Source organism: Paramisgurnus dabryanus, chromosome 10 (genome assembly GCF_030506205.2).
Source record: "Paramisgurnus dabryanus chromosome 10, PD_genome_1.1, whole genome shotgun sequence".
Taxonomy (NCBI): Eukaryota; Metazoa; Chordata; class Actinopteri; order Cypriniformes; family Cobitidae; genus Paramisgurnus; species Paramisgurnus dabryanus.
The window spans coordinates 24,987,058-25,006,897 of record NC_133346.1 but is presented as its reverse complement, the minus strand read 5'-3'; the positions used below and the strand labels follow the sequence as shown (position 1 = coordinate 25,006,897).

Below are 19,840 nucleotides of genomic sequence, written 5' to 3'. Positions count from 1 at the left end.
AAAAATGCATCCCCCACATAAAAATGCAGACTTTGGCTGATTATGCCTTGAATCATGCGATCGCATAATCACTTATTTTCTGGACGGACTGCGTAATGGTATTAAAAATTTAGCTGTATTCCGGTATCAAATTTTTCGGGAGTCATTGTGGTCACATGACTCGATAAAACGTTAGGTCTTCCGGGCAACAAGTGTAGTTTTTTCGGCCAAGTGTAGCGAGAAGAGCAACAATGGCGGATGCAGCTGGTGGCGAAGGAAAAGAAACGGACATTTTAAATCTGATGTGTGGAAAAGTTTGGGTTCGCTGTAGGAGAAAACGAGAAAGGACAAAAGGTGACAGACATACAAAAAACGAGTGTGAGTGAATCCGTGAATGAGGAGAGTGTGTATTTCCCATTAGGCTGCATACGTCATTAACGCCTTGTTTATTTAAGTTAATTGAGTATTACATTCACAAGTCATAAGCATATTACAACTATATACGATTTAATAAGAATAGTAGTCAACTGGAAAAATGTTAATATTCTAAAATAAGTCTTCATGAAGTATGCAGCCTACAAATGCAACCTTTGGAGGCTGCAGACTTCTGATTGAGAAAACGTCCTGTTTCAGTAAGTGAGCAGACATAACTCAGCTCGAGGTCCAGCTGCAATAAGTAGGCTGCTATTTTAACTTTTACTGGGTTGTTTTTGTTTTCAGGAATTGACCCATCTTAAAACCCATCATCTTTTCTTGATTCTTCATTCACAACTGTTGCTTTCATAGGAGTACCAAGCATTAGCATTAATAATAATAAAAACACTAGGTCAATTGAGGGAGTGACTCAATCTTAAAACCTGACTGATTGTGAGTTGACACACTAAACCGAAACTTTATTTTTTATTTTATTAAATGGTGTAATTATTTTTTTCAGTTTTATGAAAATTGTAAACACTACACAACACTTTGTACATCATTGTAATGTTCAGTCTTGTTTCATAAACACTTATGGCAGTTTTTCCAAGTCTTCATTTGTTTTTTCCTTCCTGTAAATGGTTAAATAAAAACCGTACAGTGGGCATCATAACAAAATAATACTATACCTTAAATTTTTGAGCCCTAATATATAAAATATATTTTGAAGTCATGTTTCTGGTCTTTCATTTTGATATCATGCCATGTCTCACTTCACCATTCACTTCCTGTTTGTTTGTATAAAGTTCAGTCACTCTCACTCTTTGCTAAGTATTGCCATTGTAGCACCTGCCTTACCAAGGGTTCATGGTTTTTGTATCTTGTATCATGTCTCTTGTTCATGGTCTCTGTTTTGATGTTCTGGATTTTGACCTGTTGCCTATTTATTGGATTGCGTTTTTGGATTGCCCTATTTGGATGTGTTTGCCTGCCCTTTGTGGATTTTACTACATATATAAACACTTGTATATGTTTGTTTCATGTTGTGAGGAAGTGAATGTTCTGCGAGCTTCTTTCATCAATTGCTATTAAAATATCTGAGAAAGCGCTTACATTTGCATGTCAAAAAGTATAAGCATTATAGACCCCTTCACGGTTCACGTCACAGGCGGTTCCCACTGCGCATGTCGGGGTCAGAAAAGTAATTACAGCAGATTGAGTTGCGTGTTATTCGGTATCGTAAAAATGCCTACTTACGTCGTGGGCTCTGAAAATCGCGCCAGGTCTTCCGTTAAGTTTTCGCGATTCATGCAGAATCTCAAAAACAAAAAAATACAACATCTGCGGCTGCAAGCTATTAACGTGCAGACTGGAACAATACAAATATCAAAGAGGCTTGTGATTGTAGTGCTCACTTCATTTGAGGTAAGTCATCATTTTTCAGCCCTGTTAGATTAAATTTTAAAGCCTCCGACTTGTATGAACAGTTTGACCCCATGCTGCGCACGCACCCGATAGTCATTCAATGTTTACAAACCTTGAAGGGGTCTATTAGTTACAACACATCAGCATAATATTAGTGTACGTCTGTTTAAACGAATCATTCCAGAAAATTGGCAAAACCTTAAATCGGTCATGCTCTAATGATGACAATTAGATTCAATTAGTGAATCTAGATGTAATGCAATAATTTTTTTTTTCATTTTCACTTTTCAAGCCAGGGAATCTTAATGGATTTACTATATAGCAAAAAAACTTGCAAAACTTGAAAAAAATTGACAAAATTATAAAGTCTATATTCTCTTACCTACAGCTTTGCACACTCCAGTGGTGGGATCCATCTGGTAGCCATTGTGACACTCACACTTGTAGCCTCCCTTAAGATTAATACAAATCTGACTACATATACCAGGGTTCAGACACTCATTGACATCTGCAGAATAACACACAAGAAATTGGTTTAATTCTTCAGTGAGAACGAGAAAAAAATGCTTATTATTTGTTAGCTAATTTTTCAGAATGTTTAAACAACACTTGTAGCTATTCATACCACCGCAGGTCTTGTGATCAATGAGCTGGAGTCCTGGTGGGCAGTCACACTCATAGCCGATTGTCATATCGCTGCAGATGTGTGAGCAGCCTCCATTGTTCAGCAGGCATTCATTCATATCTAAAACAAATGAGTAACTGTGTTACACGTCTTAAAGGTCAACCACTACCAAATGTTGTAAACCTGTGGACTACTACTTTAGTTGCAGATTAAAGGTGTTTTCACACCTAAGTGTTTGTTTTAGAACTTTGGTGCCTTTTCTTCCTTGCAATTTTTATCCCCATTTTGAAATAAAGCAAACTATCTACAGGTCTGAAAACATCCTAAATTGTACATGACCTACTGTATAAATGGTACCACCTAGGAGAAGGACATTTCCTTTTCAGAAAACACCACTGAATCTATAAGCAAGTGGGGTCTGCTTTTAGTTAGTGTGCAGATGGTTATTTTGGGAATTATGCGTTTGACCTGACTTTTTATCAGGGCTCCGAACCGGTTCAAGGAACAAAAACGAAAACAGGAAACGAACGAAATTTTAACAGGAACAAAAACGAAAACAAAATCTATTTTATTCGTTCTGAACAGAAACGTTTATTTAAAATGGCCATTAACCGGTTAATAACGTTATTTTTTCGTTTTCTTTAATAATTTACTTTTGCAGTGACCAATCATGAATTGAACAGTACAACATGTGACTTTGACGTATCAAGCGTGAGTGACGTTGACGCATAGCGTGAGTGAAATGCCCGCGCAGCAGTCATTAAGTCTCCGGCCCGATAAAATTTGTCTTCAATAAATAACCACAAAGCTACCCATCAAATGTTCAGAGGTATGTTTAAGTTAAAACTTGCTTGGAAATATAAAGATGCAAAGTGTAACTCAAAAAAGCCAGGGAACTTATACCACTGTCAATTACTTTTTAGATGTAACAAAATCCTTTTCGTCATTATTTTTCTTACGACAAGGTGTCTAACAAGTCTGTCTGCAATATTGAAGGATGTGGGGTAGAAGTAGCCGGGAATCACCGAGGTAACTTGCAAAGGCATATTCAACGTAAACATCCAGCAGAGTATGCTGCGGTTTCAACTAGGCTTGTTGCGATAGTCGGTGAAACGGTGATTACCGGTGCTTCCTTCTATACCAGCCTCTCACCGGTTAGATCACTTGCCCACCGCGTCACCGTCTTTCACCGTCGTTTTGATATTTTCTTGTAATTAAATCATTTAGTTTCGTTAGAGAGAGCAAACACTTACAACTGTATGTGTCTGCTGTCTGAATTCAGCGGAGCTGAACACGCGTCATCACAGAGCAGCGGCTGCGGGTGTCAGATTTCATTAATTCCTCAGACTGCAAGCAGACGATGGCAGAAGCCGCGTGCTTACTCGTTTTTGTTATAAGATGCATATATGATGTTTAATGTAGGCGAGATCGTTTTGTTGTTGTGTTTTTCATTAAGAATAATAATAAACCCATCATTCAAGCAGCGCTTTATGGAGGAATAGCCGGTTGCTCTGCTTGGGACTGGCGGGTTTCTGTCAGAAGTACCTGCGCACATTGACTCAAGCACTTAAACCAGCAGTTGCACTCGCATTTACACGCAAATTCATACGCGATTTAACGCAGCGTACGCAAGCGCTGGATTTAAACAACAGTTGCATCTAATTCAAAAGTGAAAGTAAAATGTGCACTTCTGTCCATTTATAAGCCCCTCCCACCCGGTGAAACCGGTAACACCGGGTTTGTCACGCGCTGATTAACCGGTGGGAAAATTGAGTTAAAGGGAAGGCTACTAATGCTTAAAATTGATTCGGCAACATGCAGAGACCGATCCGTTCTTGGCATAAATGTACAGTACACGGACGGAGAAAAAATTGTGTTGCGCACTTTGGCCGTAAGGGAGCTAACTGAACGACACACAGCCGAATACATTTCATCCGTTGTAAATGAATCTTGCACGAATATAATGTTGAATCATGGGCGAGGCTAGCCCCTTTTTAGGGGTGCTTCAGCCAAAGTTGATGTTGTGATGCAAGGATGTGTTTCGCAGTGTTTGCTTTGAAATTGGCCGATGACGGTTCATTAAAAAAGCAATGGTTATCCAGTTTATTTTATTTTTTATTCTTGTAATTTCTAAAAAAAGGAAGTGTTTTAAAATGTTATATACAGAAAATGTAATCCCTCTTCTAAAAAGAATGAGGTATACATTTTTTCCAGCTGTTTATACTTAAAATTAATGCAGGTATTTCTTTTGTGGTTTTAACAATGCATTAAATGTTGAAGTTTAGTTATATAATGTGTTATGTTATTATTTTTGTGTGAAAATTAGTCTGTATGCATGCATTTGTTAAATTATAGCCTGAATTAAAATAACGTTATTAACCGTTTTTTTTTCTAAGTAAAACGTTTTCGGAACATACTGTACATGTTCAATGAGGAAAAACGGAAACGTTAAAATATCGATTCTGCTCCGAGTGAAACGATTGATTTTTTTTTTTCATTTTTTAAGCCCTACTTTTTATGCACATTCCGGGGGCAAAATTGATGCGCCTAAACCCAATTTATAGTCGTGCGTAGGTTCTACGCCGTAGGTAATCTGTAGCCTGTGCGTAGCTCTGCGTAGCCTGACGTGCACCTCGCAAAATTTTTAACAGCACGTCAGTTCTACAAGGAGCGCAAGCGCTGTGATTGGTCCACCAGAACCCCTCCCGTCAAGTAAAAAAACTGCGTCATAGGTATTTCCATTTGCGACCGCGAAAACAAAGATGAGCCAAGTTGAGGAGTGATTTAACTCAAACTGCAACAAAAGTCGCTGTTTATTTACTTCCATCATTGCTCGTCTTTTTAAATCATACACAACAAGTTTGCTGTTTCCTCTTCGTTTATGGGTTAACTTGTCAAGCTTCTTTGACGGTCAGGTTGCTACCGTGGTTACACGCATAGATACTGCCTACCAGCGGCCTGCGTGTGTGTTTGCACGTCAACACGGACGACAACGCAAAAGTATAAATGAAAACCGACGCGGAACCTACGCCGTCGCGGCTATGCCGTAGGACCTAAGCACAACTTTAACGAGCCCTTAAGTCATAACACGGGGTTAATGGGGTTTCTGGGCGCATAATTGATGCCCTTGAATCACCCTCTCATGGAAATCCTCACACCGCAATGGAAAGTTTATAACTGTTAAAACACAAAGAGAATAGATGCATCATGTGCTCAGCACATAGTGAATTGCATCCATCCAACGGCTTACTGAGACTATAAAATCAGATGTTCGCTTCACCAGTGGATTAACCCAGTTTGCGAGTAAGTTAGTGTTTCTGTGAACTAAAATATCTTTTAATGTACATTTGTTCCTTCACATGAAGCTATTGAGTGTATTAAAAGACTTTGAATATAGTGCATAAAACGTTTATGGTGCTTTCATAATACGTTGTTCTTTTAATAGCTTGTCAGTAATAACCATGGCTAACACACATCGCAATTGGATCGGTCATGTGGTCCTCGATCCGAGCATATCAGCATATCGGATCGGGAAATCTCTAGTCAACATCAATTAGACTTAAATCTGTCACTTGGGCTTAATATTATTGACATCGAAATATCACTTCAGAGTGATGCAGTTTCAGACCACAGCCTCGTCTCGTACAGCATACTCTTAGATAGGACCACTCGGTCCACAACATGCTACTAATTAGCCAGAACAATAAATTCCACCACTAAAGGTAGCTTTATTAGCACTCTTAGGGACCTGTCCCAGATAAAACATGTAGCAGATAACGGTGAAGATCTGGATATTGTTATAGAAACCTGAACAACGTTTGTCCTAGCACGCTGGAAGCCGTTGCTCCCATTCAGAAAAAGAGAATCAAAGAAAAAACGCCAGCACCATGGTATGACCATCATACTGCAGCCCTTAAAAAGGTAGCTTGAAAATTGGAACAAAATTATAGAAGCACAAAGTTAGAGGTATGGCGTGCAGCATGGAAAGAGAGTGTTCAAAGGGATGGTTAGGCCAAAAATGATATTAAACCCATGATTTACTCACCCCCAAGCAGTCCTAGATGCATATGTCCATCGTTTTTCAGACAAACACATTTTCAGATATTTTAGAAAATGTTTTCGATCTTTCAGTTAATTGAATGTGAAGTTACGGGGTCCACGTCCTTCAAGTCCAAAAAATGTGCATCCATCCTTCACAAAATAAATCCAAACGGCTCCAGGATGATAAACAAAGGTCTTCTGAGGGTAATCCACGAGGTGTTGTTTTAGAAATATCCATATTCAAAACTTTTTAAACAAAAATAACTACCTTCCGGTAGCGCCGCCATCTTAGTTGCGTCCGCATTCAAGATCAGAGCTATACGCAACTTACGGAGGTTACACTGCTGCTGCTCTGTTCCCCCGCGCTCCGAATTTGTCATACGTCACTAAGAAAAGTGCATACACTACGCTAATACTCTCTCATGAATACAGAGTAGTCTAAGATCGCGGCGCTACCAGAAGGTAGTTATTTTCGTTTATAAAGTTTTAAATATGGATTTTCTACAACCTCACCGCGCGGATTACCCTCAGAAGACCTTTGTTTATCATCCTGGAGCCTTTTGGATTTATTCTGTGAAGGATGGATGCACATTTTTTGGACTTGAAGGATGTGGACCCCGTAACTTCACATTTAATTAACTGAAAGATCTAAAACATTTTCTAAAATATCTGAAAATGTGTTTGTCTGAAAAACAATGGACATATGCATCTCGGACAGCTTGGGGGTGAGTAAATCATGGGTTTAATATCATTTTTGGCAGAATTATCCCTTCAACACTACAAACAGGCAATAAAAACCACCAGATCTACCCATCTCAGCAAGCTTATTGAAGAAAATCATAATAATCAATGCTGCTCTAGCCTTTAAACGTCTGAATGACATCAAACATTTGCTGCGTACATCACACAACATCCTCTTATATGTCCCTGATGACCGCAATACACATAAGCATGTGGTTCCTCAGTGTCACAGGGGGTGCTATTGATGTTTGAGCATGACACAACATGTGCCAGACACCAAGGCACAAGAGCCACATACAAACCACTGAAACAGCAGGCATATGGGTCCTGGATGCAGCAGGATGTAGCAAAAGGCATCAAAGGATGCTTGGTTTGCTGCCAGTTACAATCATCTAAAATGATGAAGGATGTGTGGAAACTCCTAGGCGTACGCACCCAACTTCACATCAGCCATATTCCCTTCTATTCGGACCAAGTGAAAGAACCAGACAGACTGTGGTTAGCATGTTAAAGAAGTAGGTGTCGGCAAATCAAAAGGACTGGGATCGGAAACTCCCCTTAGTGCTTATGGCTATCAAATCAACCCCGAATTGATCTACTTGTGTGTCTCCATTCAAACTAACGACGGGACTGCAGATGACATGCCAGTACAACTGTTGTACCAACCTTGAGATTTCAATCTCATCACAGCCAACACTACTCACCAGAATCCCAATGAACTTCAGAGGCATCCGGAACAGCTTCAGAAGAGCCCTGAGGGCTAAAAGGCATACTACAACTAATAGTCATCATGAGAGGAACTGGACATGGATGACCAGGTTTGGTACAACAGCTTTCCACAGCCACTTCACACAACTCACCAGTGGCCATGGCCGTAGCTACCATTGAGGACACCGAGGTCATGTCCTCTGTAGTTTTTCTTGAAGTTTTGTTTCATTTTGATGTGAAAATAGCAGACGAAACAATTATCCTTGCATCTACAGACCATCACGTGAAGTGATGGAAATAACGGCGTTATAAATAAACTTCGTTACTAACGGTGTTATTTTTTCAGTAATGTATAATTAAATAAATTTCCATTGTTACTGTTACTGACATTAAAATGTTGCGCGTTAATCTCACTGAAGCGAGTAGACTATCAGACAGGCAATGTTTTTCTCTTCTACTGATGATGATTGGCCTGTGTATGTTAGAGGGGGTGGGACAACCACATACCCAATGATGACTGGCTGAATTTCCATTGTTAGCCAACCAGAAGCAGGCTTAGTTCAATTTCGTACACTGTATAAACATGCACACAGCAGTGCCGTGTTGCCAACTTGATGATGACTTTGTCCCTAGTTTTAGCCATTTTTAAACCCCTTTAGCGACTTAAAAAAGCGAAAAAGGACAAATCTAGCGATCTTTTCTGGCGTGGTTGGAGATTGACACGAGAGGATGTATCATTCTCTCAACTAGCAGTGGGTGATGCTGCGTGACACTCACAGGCAGCCCGGTCCTCACGTGCAGTATGCCTGACAGAGCGATGAGCAATGGCAAGTACAACAAGCTCAAAGGTAGCGGTCGCAAACACAAAGTATGACAAGCACTGCTTTTATACCAGAATAGTATGCAAGAAAGGCAAGAATGTTTATGTAACGTGCAACTTATGCTGAGTAAAGAGTCTTTCCACGTCTGTAATTCTGATCTAATAAAGCAAATGAAAATGAAAAAGCTGCAACAAACTAAATTATCATTTGGAAAGCCAGCAAAAGATGAGCAGACAAAGAGAAGGAGGGAAGGGGAGAGCTATGGTTATGCAGCAAATATCCTACAATATGAGATGCAATACAGCTACCAATTAGATTCAAAACTACACTACTGTTCAAAAGTTTAAGGTCACTTGAATAAAATGTTAACTATGATCTTAAAAATCATTTAATCTGAAGGTGCATGTAAATGTTTGAAATTGCTTTTGTAGACCAAAAATATACCTGTGCCAAACTGACTAATTTAGTTAATAATTATTAGAAAACCAAAAATGTATTTTTGAAATAGGTGACTTACACTGAATATTGAAGAAAAATCAGCCAATAAAAGCCCATATTATATATAAACTCCTTCTATACTCTTAAAAATTCATCCTTAATTGAAAATTTAAGAAGCTTCTTGAAAAAAAATGACACAGTTTTGCAGTTTTTAGGCAAAGGGTGACTTACACTTCAGATGATGAAATGTAACCATTGATTTATTTTTGATGCTTTTAGTCACCAAAAAAATTCTCACAGACATTTGTGCTATGTCGTAATTTGGACGTGTTTATTATTATTATTATTCTGTAATTGGAAAAAATATAAATAATAATAAAAAAAATGTAGGGGTTGTCCTCGGTATTTGAAAAATCCTGGCTACGGCCTTGCCAGTGGCTGTAAAAGAAAGTTATGCCACACTGGACAAAATATCTGCTGTTACAGACCAGATTAGGATGGGCAGGGAGCAGAAAGAAACAATCCTCAGATGTGCCCAACGTAAGTCGACCAACACACTAAACATTGAGGCATGACAGAAAAGAGGGGACTAATTATAGCTAGACCAAACTGCCTCCTTACTGCCTAATAACAAAACATACAGCTGCACCTTACACTAAACCTGCGCATGTGCAGCCTCACCAACCACACCCACTATCTCTGCCCAAGCATACCTTTTCTTCGGACAACACTGGTGACATCTTGTGGGCTGAAGCCCATGAAGAGTGTCTGAATTCGACTTACTGAGTAGCTACTGAATTTCACTTAGTACCTACTTAAAAGCACTAAGACGGTACGTACATTCGCATTAGTATTGACAACATCCGCCATGTTGACGTTATTATGTGACCTATGATGTAGTAGACTTGTTCGAGTTCATGCGGAACCACAAGAACCGACAGTATTTATGACTATATTTGTGTTCTTACTGTTTGTATCATAAAGATTTAATATAGAAAAAAAACACAAGAACCGACATGAGGATGACGTCACAATATCGCGAGACTGGGCGTCTTGAAATCAAGACGCGCTTGTTGGTTCTTGCAGAGGTGCATGAACTCGAACCAACCTAATAACAGGCATGAAAACATCTGCGTTTGTATGAGGGACATGTGCACTAACATCTGATTGGAAAAGTAACTTGACAACTCTACTTTCTACTCTACAGTCTCTGTGAGTGTTTGCAATGGTTGAAATGTCTGGACAAAGGAGAGATCGGGCAGCTGCTCATAGATCTTGCCTTTGGAGAAGTTTTATATATTATTATTAAGATCTATTTAAGATATCATACACCAGAATTACATTGCTAGCACACCCCAAAAGTTATGCACAATATTACACATTTTTTAGTGGACAAAAATTAGTAAAACAAGCTGACTGTAATTGTATATTGTCAGATGACAGCTTTGCTGGAATCCAAACTAGACAAATGCAGGCCATGTGAATTTTAGTGAAATTTTTTATTTACTTAAAACAAGAGGAGACATGAATTAACCCCCTGGGGTCCAAAAACGCGGCGCCACGTTTTGATGTGTTTTCTCCTTATCATTGCAGAATCAACTTAAAATACTCCATCATTAATAATCATCCACTTACATGTTAGACACAGTTATTCACTTTCGTATCCTTCATGGCAACTTTCAGTAAGGCTGCACTGCAGGAACTTTTAAAGGGATACCAGCAGGGCCTTAAATTAACACCCGACCACACGCCAAATGCGGGTGGATTTTGCAATTGGCGGGTAACACTGTCAATCTACCAGCCACATTGGCGGGTAGCCAATGCGAATCAGTGATGCGTGGGTCAATGTATAAACAACCCAAACCCGACCGACGTTTTACTAACCCGCTCGCAATTGTTTAAAATAGTTAATTTGCATCTTAACTTCAAACGACCCGACCGACCGCGGACCGAATATCATTAAAAATATTTTTTGATGACTCCGACGGGTGACCGCAGACACCCGCTCATTTCGGATCAATTCATGCATTACTGATGCGAATTGAGTGATTCATTGAGAGGATGCGACTGCTGTTTCGTAATATTCATGCAATTGGAAAGAAGATGAGGCACTTCTCTGACTACGTTTGGATGTGTGAGTAAGTATTAAACTGTTAGAGATGGGATGAGAATGCAGTGCTGACATAGGCTACAGTACAATCACAGTTGCACAGATGTGTAGTGCTGTGACGGATCAGAACTCTTGATGTGTAAACTTTAGAGAGAGTTGTACTACTTATACTGTAGTATATTAACATACATTTTGTGAATAGAGTAATGAAAAACAACGTATGTGGGGTGTTTATGTGCAAAGTTTGGTATTCCCCTCCGTCTGTGTGCGCGCAGGTTTAAGGGCACTCATAAGGGCACATCGGAGAGACGCGTTCCTAAAAGCAAGCGTACAAATCTTTCTGTTCTTGACAGGCAGTGTTGGGCAAGCTACTTGGAAAATGTAGTGAGCTAAGCTACCAGTTACTTCACATTAAATTAAGCTTCACTACACTGAAGCTACCCCCCTGGGAAATGTAGCAAGCTAAGCTACATTAATAGTAGCTTGCTACACCCAAGCTACTTTTTTATTTTTAACCAGTTTTATTATGTATTAATTTATTCCGTTTCCATTTAGTATTTTGGTAATTATAGGCAAAACAAGCATAATGTAGGCCTAGATACTTCACATTATGGGGCGGTTTGCTGGACTTATCCTACTCCCAGAATAAAATGCATGTTTGTGCTGCCTTAATTTAAAAACACCTTGCCCTGACATCTTAACACAGGGGTCTCCAATCGTGGTCTATTAATAGTTTCAATTGTAATATTTATTACATGTTTTTATATTAGCTTGGCTTGATGACATCAACCCAGTCTTCACAGAATGCGAGTGGTAATGTTTTGTATGAATGAAGGAAGGCTGCACAACTCAAACATATGGAACAAACGACGTCCTTTGTCGATTCAAAATGACGCGCCTATTCTTAAATTCAGGACGACTTAAGAAATGTTTGGAAAATTGTAGCTTGTGTGAAAGCTACCTCATTACTTGGTCAAAAAAGAGCTTAGCTACTGAAAAGCTATTTGATTTAGAAAGCAGCTAAGCTACCGCCAAGCTACTGAAAAATGTAGTTAAACTACTAGCTTCGCTAATTGTAGTGAAGCTACTGCCCAACACTGTTGACAGAGCATATATAAGCAAAATGATCTTCACAGTATTCTTTTTCTAATAAAAACATTTATGTCTTAAGTGTACATTTCTAAGTGTACATGTCTTAACATACTTAAGTCTGTGTCATTAAATGTTAATCAAACAACCTAAGACGAAGAGAAAATCACTTCTGTAGCTCTAAAAAATAATTATATTTAATTCAAACAATAAAGATTGGCAGGTAAAAAGTCACTGTGGCAGGTAGATTTCTAAATCCACCTGCCACAGTGGCTGGTGGTCAAAAAAGTTAACTTCAGGCCCTGGACACCAGGCAAGTCTGAGTATTGCATCTCTACGAGCCTTCCCTAGTGTCTGCAAGTAAATGCTTTCAAACACACCGTCGTAAAAACGAACGGTTGTCCATCCCCCCTCGCAACCCAGCTTATCAGCTGTCAACCCAATTGAGCAGAGGAAATGGCTATTTCCAATGCAGTTATGTCTATCTATCTAAGTTGGGTAAGTAATATTTCCTTTCCAACTGATTTTTTAATTTTATTGTGTTGTCATTCATAATAGTATTTTTACCGTGAACCACCGATATGAACGAGGCAAAATACTGCTTTCGTGTTTTGTTTTTTTGGGAGAGTGCACTGTAAAAAATCCAATTAATGAAATGTTGGACGGGCAAAAATATATAAGTTAAACCAATTTTTTTTGTTTGAGCTAGTTGAGAATACATATTATTTTAAGTCTAGATAAATCTGTGTTTAAAACATTAAATGAATGGTTATTTTCAAATCCAGTCAACATTCAGAATGGCTAATGTTGACTGAACTAATTAAGACAAATCAGGTAAATATGTGGAGTTATGACAGCTATTTTTCCTGACAACAAAATGCTCAAAATATTACTGTTATTTGGTCACAAAATGTAATTGTAAGAGTTGTTCAGGCGTGAATGTATGTGCTTAAAGTTAAAATATGCGGTCGGTTAATAAAGATAGCGTCTATTTAAAAGTGTGCTCGCACACTTTCGGACGGAGATGAGCTCCAGAAGAGCTCCAGAAAATCACCGGCGCTTAAGCGCTCACACCCCGCCCAGCGCAGCCTCGCCTCGGCAAGCGCATCATAAATCGACTGCTGGCTCTGATATCTCTGTGGCGTTTAAACGTGATTTAATTCATTTAAATTTCTCATACTTAACAATGAAAGGGTTATGTTTTAAATCATATTTTAGGATTGCACTTAATTGATATGGCTGTTGAGTGATGTTTCATATCTTTTACATTTGTTATAACCGGACTGCATGCGAATTTGAACTTCAGAGCTGAAGGAGCGGATGGAGAAATAGTCCCAATATGATAATCTTAAATAAAACTTCTAAATATACCCGTGTGCGCGCCTGCGTGCGCGCGACCCGCTCGCGCGCGTTTGTGTATGTACAGTATGTGCGTGAGTTTTTAATTTAAAATGTCTTAACTCGGAAGGATCTGGATGACAGGTCATTTAATCTGAGATCAATCCGCACGCAACAGCTGGAATCACTTACTGATTCACAGGACACAAGTCATCAGCCGTTTCCTCAAGTTCACGTCAGGTAAGTGGTTGTAATTAAATGTTAATTTTAGAATAAATTAATCGGCAAAGACGCAAATACTCGACGTTTTTGTAATGATATTTTTGTAAAGATATATTTAAAAGTGTGTTATGTTATGTGTCCGAAGTAAAGTGGAGCTATTTTAGAAAAAGATAGCCTGGATATAGGTGGTTTACCGGACAGGGTTTAGAACTCTTCTAAGTCTTTATTATAATTGGGACATTTTTACAAACAAACCTTATAAAATACAATTCTGGCGTGCATTTTGAGACAAAACAATAGTACGTTACTCATAAAGTGATGTCAGTTATTTTAGTCAGTGATAAGCCCTGTCCGAGAAAACCGCCCAATAGTGTTTAATTATGTGTGATGTCTGAGGGAAATTTGGCCTAACGTTAACGCTATTTTAGGGAATAAAGTATTTCACAATCAAGCTTTATTATATTAAACATGTTATTTATGTATGTGTGTGTGTTTATATTCCTCTGTTTATCAAACCAGAGCGGTGATGATGCGGAGAGGCAGACCAGAGGGCTGAAGAAAGTCTCCTAAATGGCCCTGGAGATGTTCTGACTTTGGAGTGCTTTTTGGACTGTTTAATGCCCTCTATTTAGGGAAGACTTAATTCTGTATGTTCAGTCTGTATGATAAGTGAATAAGTGAATAAAAAGCTTTTGTTTTCATGTGACTGAAGTTAATTATTTTGTTAACAACACCAGCATAAATTATTTGATAAATAATTTTAAAATGTTATAAAAAAATCCCAAATAATAACTAGAAATGCAATTCCCAAGGAATTACCAGTGCATGAAAATGCAAAAAAGTTGATTGACAGAAATGTAAAAGAAACTTAGTCTAGTAGTTTACCTGGCTGTTGACATGTTTTAGTGTGAAGCTAGCATGATTTAAAAAAGTTATCATGATGAAATATGAAGCTAGCATGAGTTAACATGATTTACCATGAAGTTAACATGATTTATCATGAAGCTAGCATGATTTATCATGAAGCTAACATGATTTAACATGAAGCTAACATGATTTAACATGAAGCTAACATGACGTTAACATGATTTAGCATGATTTAGCATGAAGCTAGCATGAAGCTAGCATGATTTAACATGATGTTAGCACGATTTAACATTAAGCTAACATGAAGCTAGTAAGATTTAGCATGAAGTTAACATGATGCTAGCATGATTAGCATGAAGCTAACATGATGCTAAGATGATTAGCATGAAGCTAGCATGATGCTAACATGATTAGCATGAGGCTAGCATGATGCTACCATGATTAGCATGAAGCTAGCATGATGTTAGCATGATTAGCATTAAGCTAGCATGATGTTAGCATGATTAGCATGAAGCTAGCATGATGTTAGCATGATTAGCATTAAGCTAGCATGATGTTAGCATGATTAACATGAAGCTAGCATGATGTTAGCATGATTAGCATGAAGCTAGCATGATTAGCATGAAGCTAGCATGATGCTAGCATGATTAGCATGAAGCTAGCATGATGCTAGCATGATTAGCATGAAGCTAGCATGAAGCTAGCATGATTAGCATGAAGCTAGCATGATGCTAGCATGATTAGCATGAAGCTAGCATGAAGCTAGCATGAAGCTAGCATGATTAGCATAAAGCTAACATGAAGCTAGCATGATTAGCAAGAAGCTAGCATGATGCTAGCATGATTAGCACGAAGCTAGCATGATGCTAGCATGATTAGCATGATGCTAGCATGATTAGCACGATTAGCATGATGCTAGCATGATTAGCACGATTAGCATGATGCTAGCATGATTAGCACGAAGTTAGCATGAAGCTAGCATGATTAGCATGAAGCTAACATGATGCTAGCATGATTAGCATGAAGCTAGCATGATGCTAGCATAATTAGCATGAAGCTAGCATGATGTTAACATGATTAGCATGAAGCTAGCATGAAGCAAGCATGAAGCTAGCATGATTAGCATGAAGCTAGCATGATGCTAGCATGATGCTAGCATGATTAACACGAAGGTAGCATGAAGCTAGCATGATTAGCACGAAGCTAGCATGATTAGCATGAAGCTAGCATGATGTTAGCATGATTAGCACAAAGCTAGCATAAAGCTAGCATGATTAGCACGAAGCTAGCATGAAGCTAGCATGATTAGCACGAAGCTAGCATGATGCTAGCATGATTAGCACGAAGCTAGCATGATGTTAGCATGATTAGCACGAAGCTAGCATGATGCTAGCATGATAAGCACGAAGCTTGCATGATGTTAGCATGATAAGCACGAAGCTAGCATGATGCTAGCATGATTAGCACGAAGCTAGCATGATGCTAGCATGATTAGCACGAAGCTAGCATGATGATAGCATGATTAGCACGAAGCTATCATGATGCTAGCATGATTAGCATGAAGCTAGTATGATTAACATGATGTTAGCATGATTAGCATGAAGTTAGCATGATGTTAGCATGATTAGCATGAAGCTAGCATGATGTTAGCATGAAGCTAGCATGATGTTAGTATGATTAGCATGAAGCTAACATAATTTGCATGAAGCTAGCATGATGTTAGCATGATTACCATGAAGTTAGCATGAATTTATCATGAAATTAACATGATGCTAGCATGATTAAGACGATGTTAGCATGATTAGCATGAAGCTAGCATGATTTAGCGTGAAGCTAACAAGATTTAACATGAAGTTAGCATGATTTAGCATCAAGTTAGCAAGATTTATTATGAAATTAGCATAAAGCTAGCATGAAACTAGCATGAAGCTAGTATGACTTAACATGAAGCTAGCATGAAGCTAATATTACCCAAAGACCCAACCCCCATGTCTCATGATGTTCGGATCCAGAGATATAAGCCTTTGTTTATTATGTTGCTAGGCTGCTCATATTTGGTTGCTAGGGGCGTGGCTTAATACCTCAATAAGGATGGTGAGAGACAGATTGGATGCCTGAGTAAAATGAGCCCACCCCCATGTCTCTGTGACACTGTGCTGCAAAGATATCCATCTGGGCATTTTATAATGGCAGTCTATGGGAAATGTTGCTAGGGTGCCCAAAATGGTTGCTAGGGGCGTGGCTTAATAGCTCAATAAGGATCCTAAGGGACTGATTGGATGCCTGAGTAAAATGAGCCCACCCCCATGTCTCTACGACACTGCGCTGCAAAGATATCCCATCTGGGACGTTTTTATTTCCTTATATGGGCATGATTCCTGCCCCATTATAAGTCTATGGGGAAATTTGGGGGCCTCTTACACCCCAGGGGTACAACTTACACCCCATTGTGAGGTATGTTCTTACAGAGCCTGCCAGCCTCTTCAAATGTGGCAAGTCACAAGTTTCTGTGAAATTCTAGGTCTGAGCTACGACTCGTCAAAGTTTGTCTCCATGTTAAGTCAATGGGATTTTTCAGCTGCTTTTTCGCCCCTGGGGCGAAGACCGTACCCCCGATCGCTTATAAAAGTCATAGCCCACTATTCCCGAATAGTCCGCACGTTGGAGAGTTTGAATGAAGTTTCTAAGTTAAGCGGTTCGAGCCGTATTAATTGCGGAAATTTGGTTGGAATAATAATAATAACTAGATAGGTACATTTCCTGAAGAAAATGTGAGTGGTGCTTGCCGTGGCAAGTTTCGTGGGACAATTTATGATTATACTCCAAGCCAAAAATCAAACGATCCAACCCCCGTGTCTCTACGATGTTCTGATGCGGAGATATAAGGCTTTGTTTACTCTGTTGCTAGGGTTCTGTATTTGGTTGCTAGGGAAAAAAATGGCATCCACTAGTGATTACCCTCCGAGGCACGAGTCAAACGGTCCAACCCCCGTGTCTCTACGATGTTCTGATGCGGAGATATAAGGCTTTGTTTACTCTGTTGCTAGGGTACTGTATTTGGTTGCTAGGGAAAAAATTGCATCCACTAGTGATTACCCTCCGAGTCATGAGTCAAACGGTCCAACCCCCGTGTCTCTACGATGTTCTGATGCGGAGATATAAGGCTTTGTTTACTCTGTTGCTAGGGTACTGTATTTGGTTGCTAGGGAAAAAATGGCATCCACTAGTGATTACCCTCCGAGTCATGAGTCAAACGGTCCAACCCCCGTGTCTCTACGATGTTCTGATGCGGAGATATAAGGCTTTGTTTACTCTGTTGCTAGGGTACTGTATTTGGTTGCTAAGGAAAAAATGGCATCCACTAGTGATTACCCTCCGAGTCACGAGTCAAACGATCCAACCCCCGTGTCTCTACGATGTTCTGATGCGGAGATATAAGGCTTTGTTTACTCTGTTGCTAGGGTACTGTATTTGGTTGCTAGGGAAAAAATTGCATCCACTAGTGATTACCCTCCGAGTCATGAGTCAAACGGTCCAACCCCCATGTCTCTACGATGTTCTGATGCGGAGATATAAGGCTTTGTTTACTCTGTTGCTAGGGTACTGTATTTGGTTGCTAGGGAAAAAAATTGCATCCACTAGTGATTACCCTCCGAGTCATGAGTCAAACGGTCCAACCCCCATGTCTCTACGATGTTCTGATGTGGAGATATAAGGCTTTGTTTACTCTGTTGCTAGGGTACTGTATTTGGTTGCTAGGGGCGTGGCTTGGGAGTGGCCAATGATGTGCCCAGTGATTACACTCCGAGTCACAAGTAAAACGGTCCAACCCCCGTGTCTCTACGATGTTCTGATGCGGAGATATAAGGCTTTGTTTACTCTGTTGCTAGGGTACTGTATTTGGTTGCTAGGGGCGTGGCTTGGGAGTGGCCAATTATGTGCCCATTGATTACACTCCGAGTCACAAGTAAAACGGTCCAACCCCCGTGTCTCTACGATGTTCTGATGCGGAGATATAAGGCTTTGTTTACTCTGTTGCTAGGGTACTGTATTTGGTTGCTAGGGGCGTGGCTTGGCAGTGGCCAATGATATGCCCAGTGATTACACTCCGAGTCACAAGTAAAACGGTCCAAACCCCGTGTCTCTACGATGTTCTGATGCGGAGATATAAGGCTTTGTTTATTCGGTTGCTAGGGTGCTCAAATTTGGTTGCTAGGGGCGTGGCTTGGGAGTGGCCAATGATGTGCCCATTGATTACACTCCGAGTCACAAGTAAAACGGTCCAACCCCCGTGTCTCTACGATGTTCTGATGCCGAGATATAACTGTTTGTATTTTATGTTGCTAGGGTGCCCAAAATGGTTGCTATGGTAACCTTACACCCCATTGTGGGGGACGTCCTGACAGAGTCTAGCACCCTCTTCAAATTTAGTAACCCACATGTTTCTATGAAATCCTGGCTCGGACCTATGACCCGTCAAAATTTTTGCAAAGGTAAGTCTATGGGATTTTGCCCCATTGACTTTTCATTGGGGCACTTTTGGGCACCTCTTACACCCCAGGGGTACAACTTACACCCCATTGTGATCCATGTTCTTACAGAGCCTACCACCCTCTTCAAATGTTGTAACCCACATGTTTCTACAAAATCCTCGAGCGGAGCTATGACTCGTCAAAGTTGGGCGCAATGTTAAGTCAATGGGATTTTTTGGGTGGTTTTTCGCCCCCCCTTTCGGAAATCCTGCACCCGATCGCTTATAAAAGTCATAGCACACCTCTCCTCAATAAGCCGGTCGATTTGAGCCCTAATTTATGGGTCTACGACAAACCGTGTGGGACGAGTTACGCGCCGAAAAAGTGTGCAGACATAAGAATAATAAGATATAATAATAATAATAACTAGATAGGTACATTTCCTGAAGAAAATGTGAGTGGTGCTTGCCGTGGCAAGTTTCGGGGACAATTTATGATTATACTCCAAGCCAAAAGTAAAGCAATTCAACCCACATGTCTCTACGATATT

At 39.7% G+C, this 19,840-nt stretch overlaps 1 protein-coding gene across 4 annotated transcripts in view; it reads right to left on the bottom strand.

The window, feature by feature from the left end:
* The window catches only part of vldlr (very low density lipoprotein receptor), a 232,424-nt gene that overhangs the window by 15,491 nt on the left and 197,093 nt on the right, over positions 1-19,840 (bottom strand). For all 4 annotated transcript variants that reach the window (XM_065290193.2, XM_065290194.2, XM_065290195.2 and 1 more), the window contains 2 exons: positions 2,444-2,563; positions 2,201-2,326 (listed from right to left, as the gene is read on the bottom strand). In XM_065290193.2, coding sequence (XP_065146265.1) covers positions 2,201-2,326; positions 2,444-2,563 — 246 coding nt within the window. The remainder of the gene's footprint in view (positions 1-2,200; positions 2,327-2,443; positions 2,564-19,840) is intronic.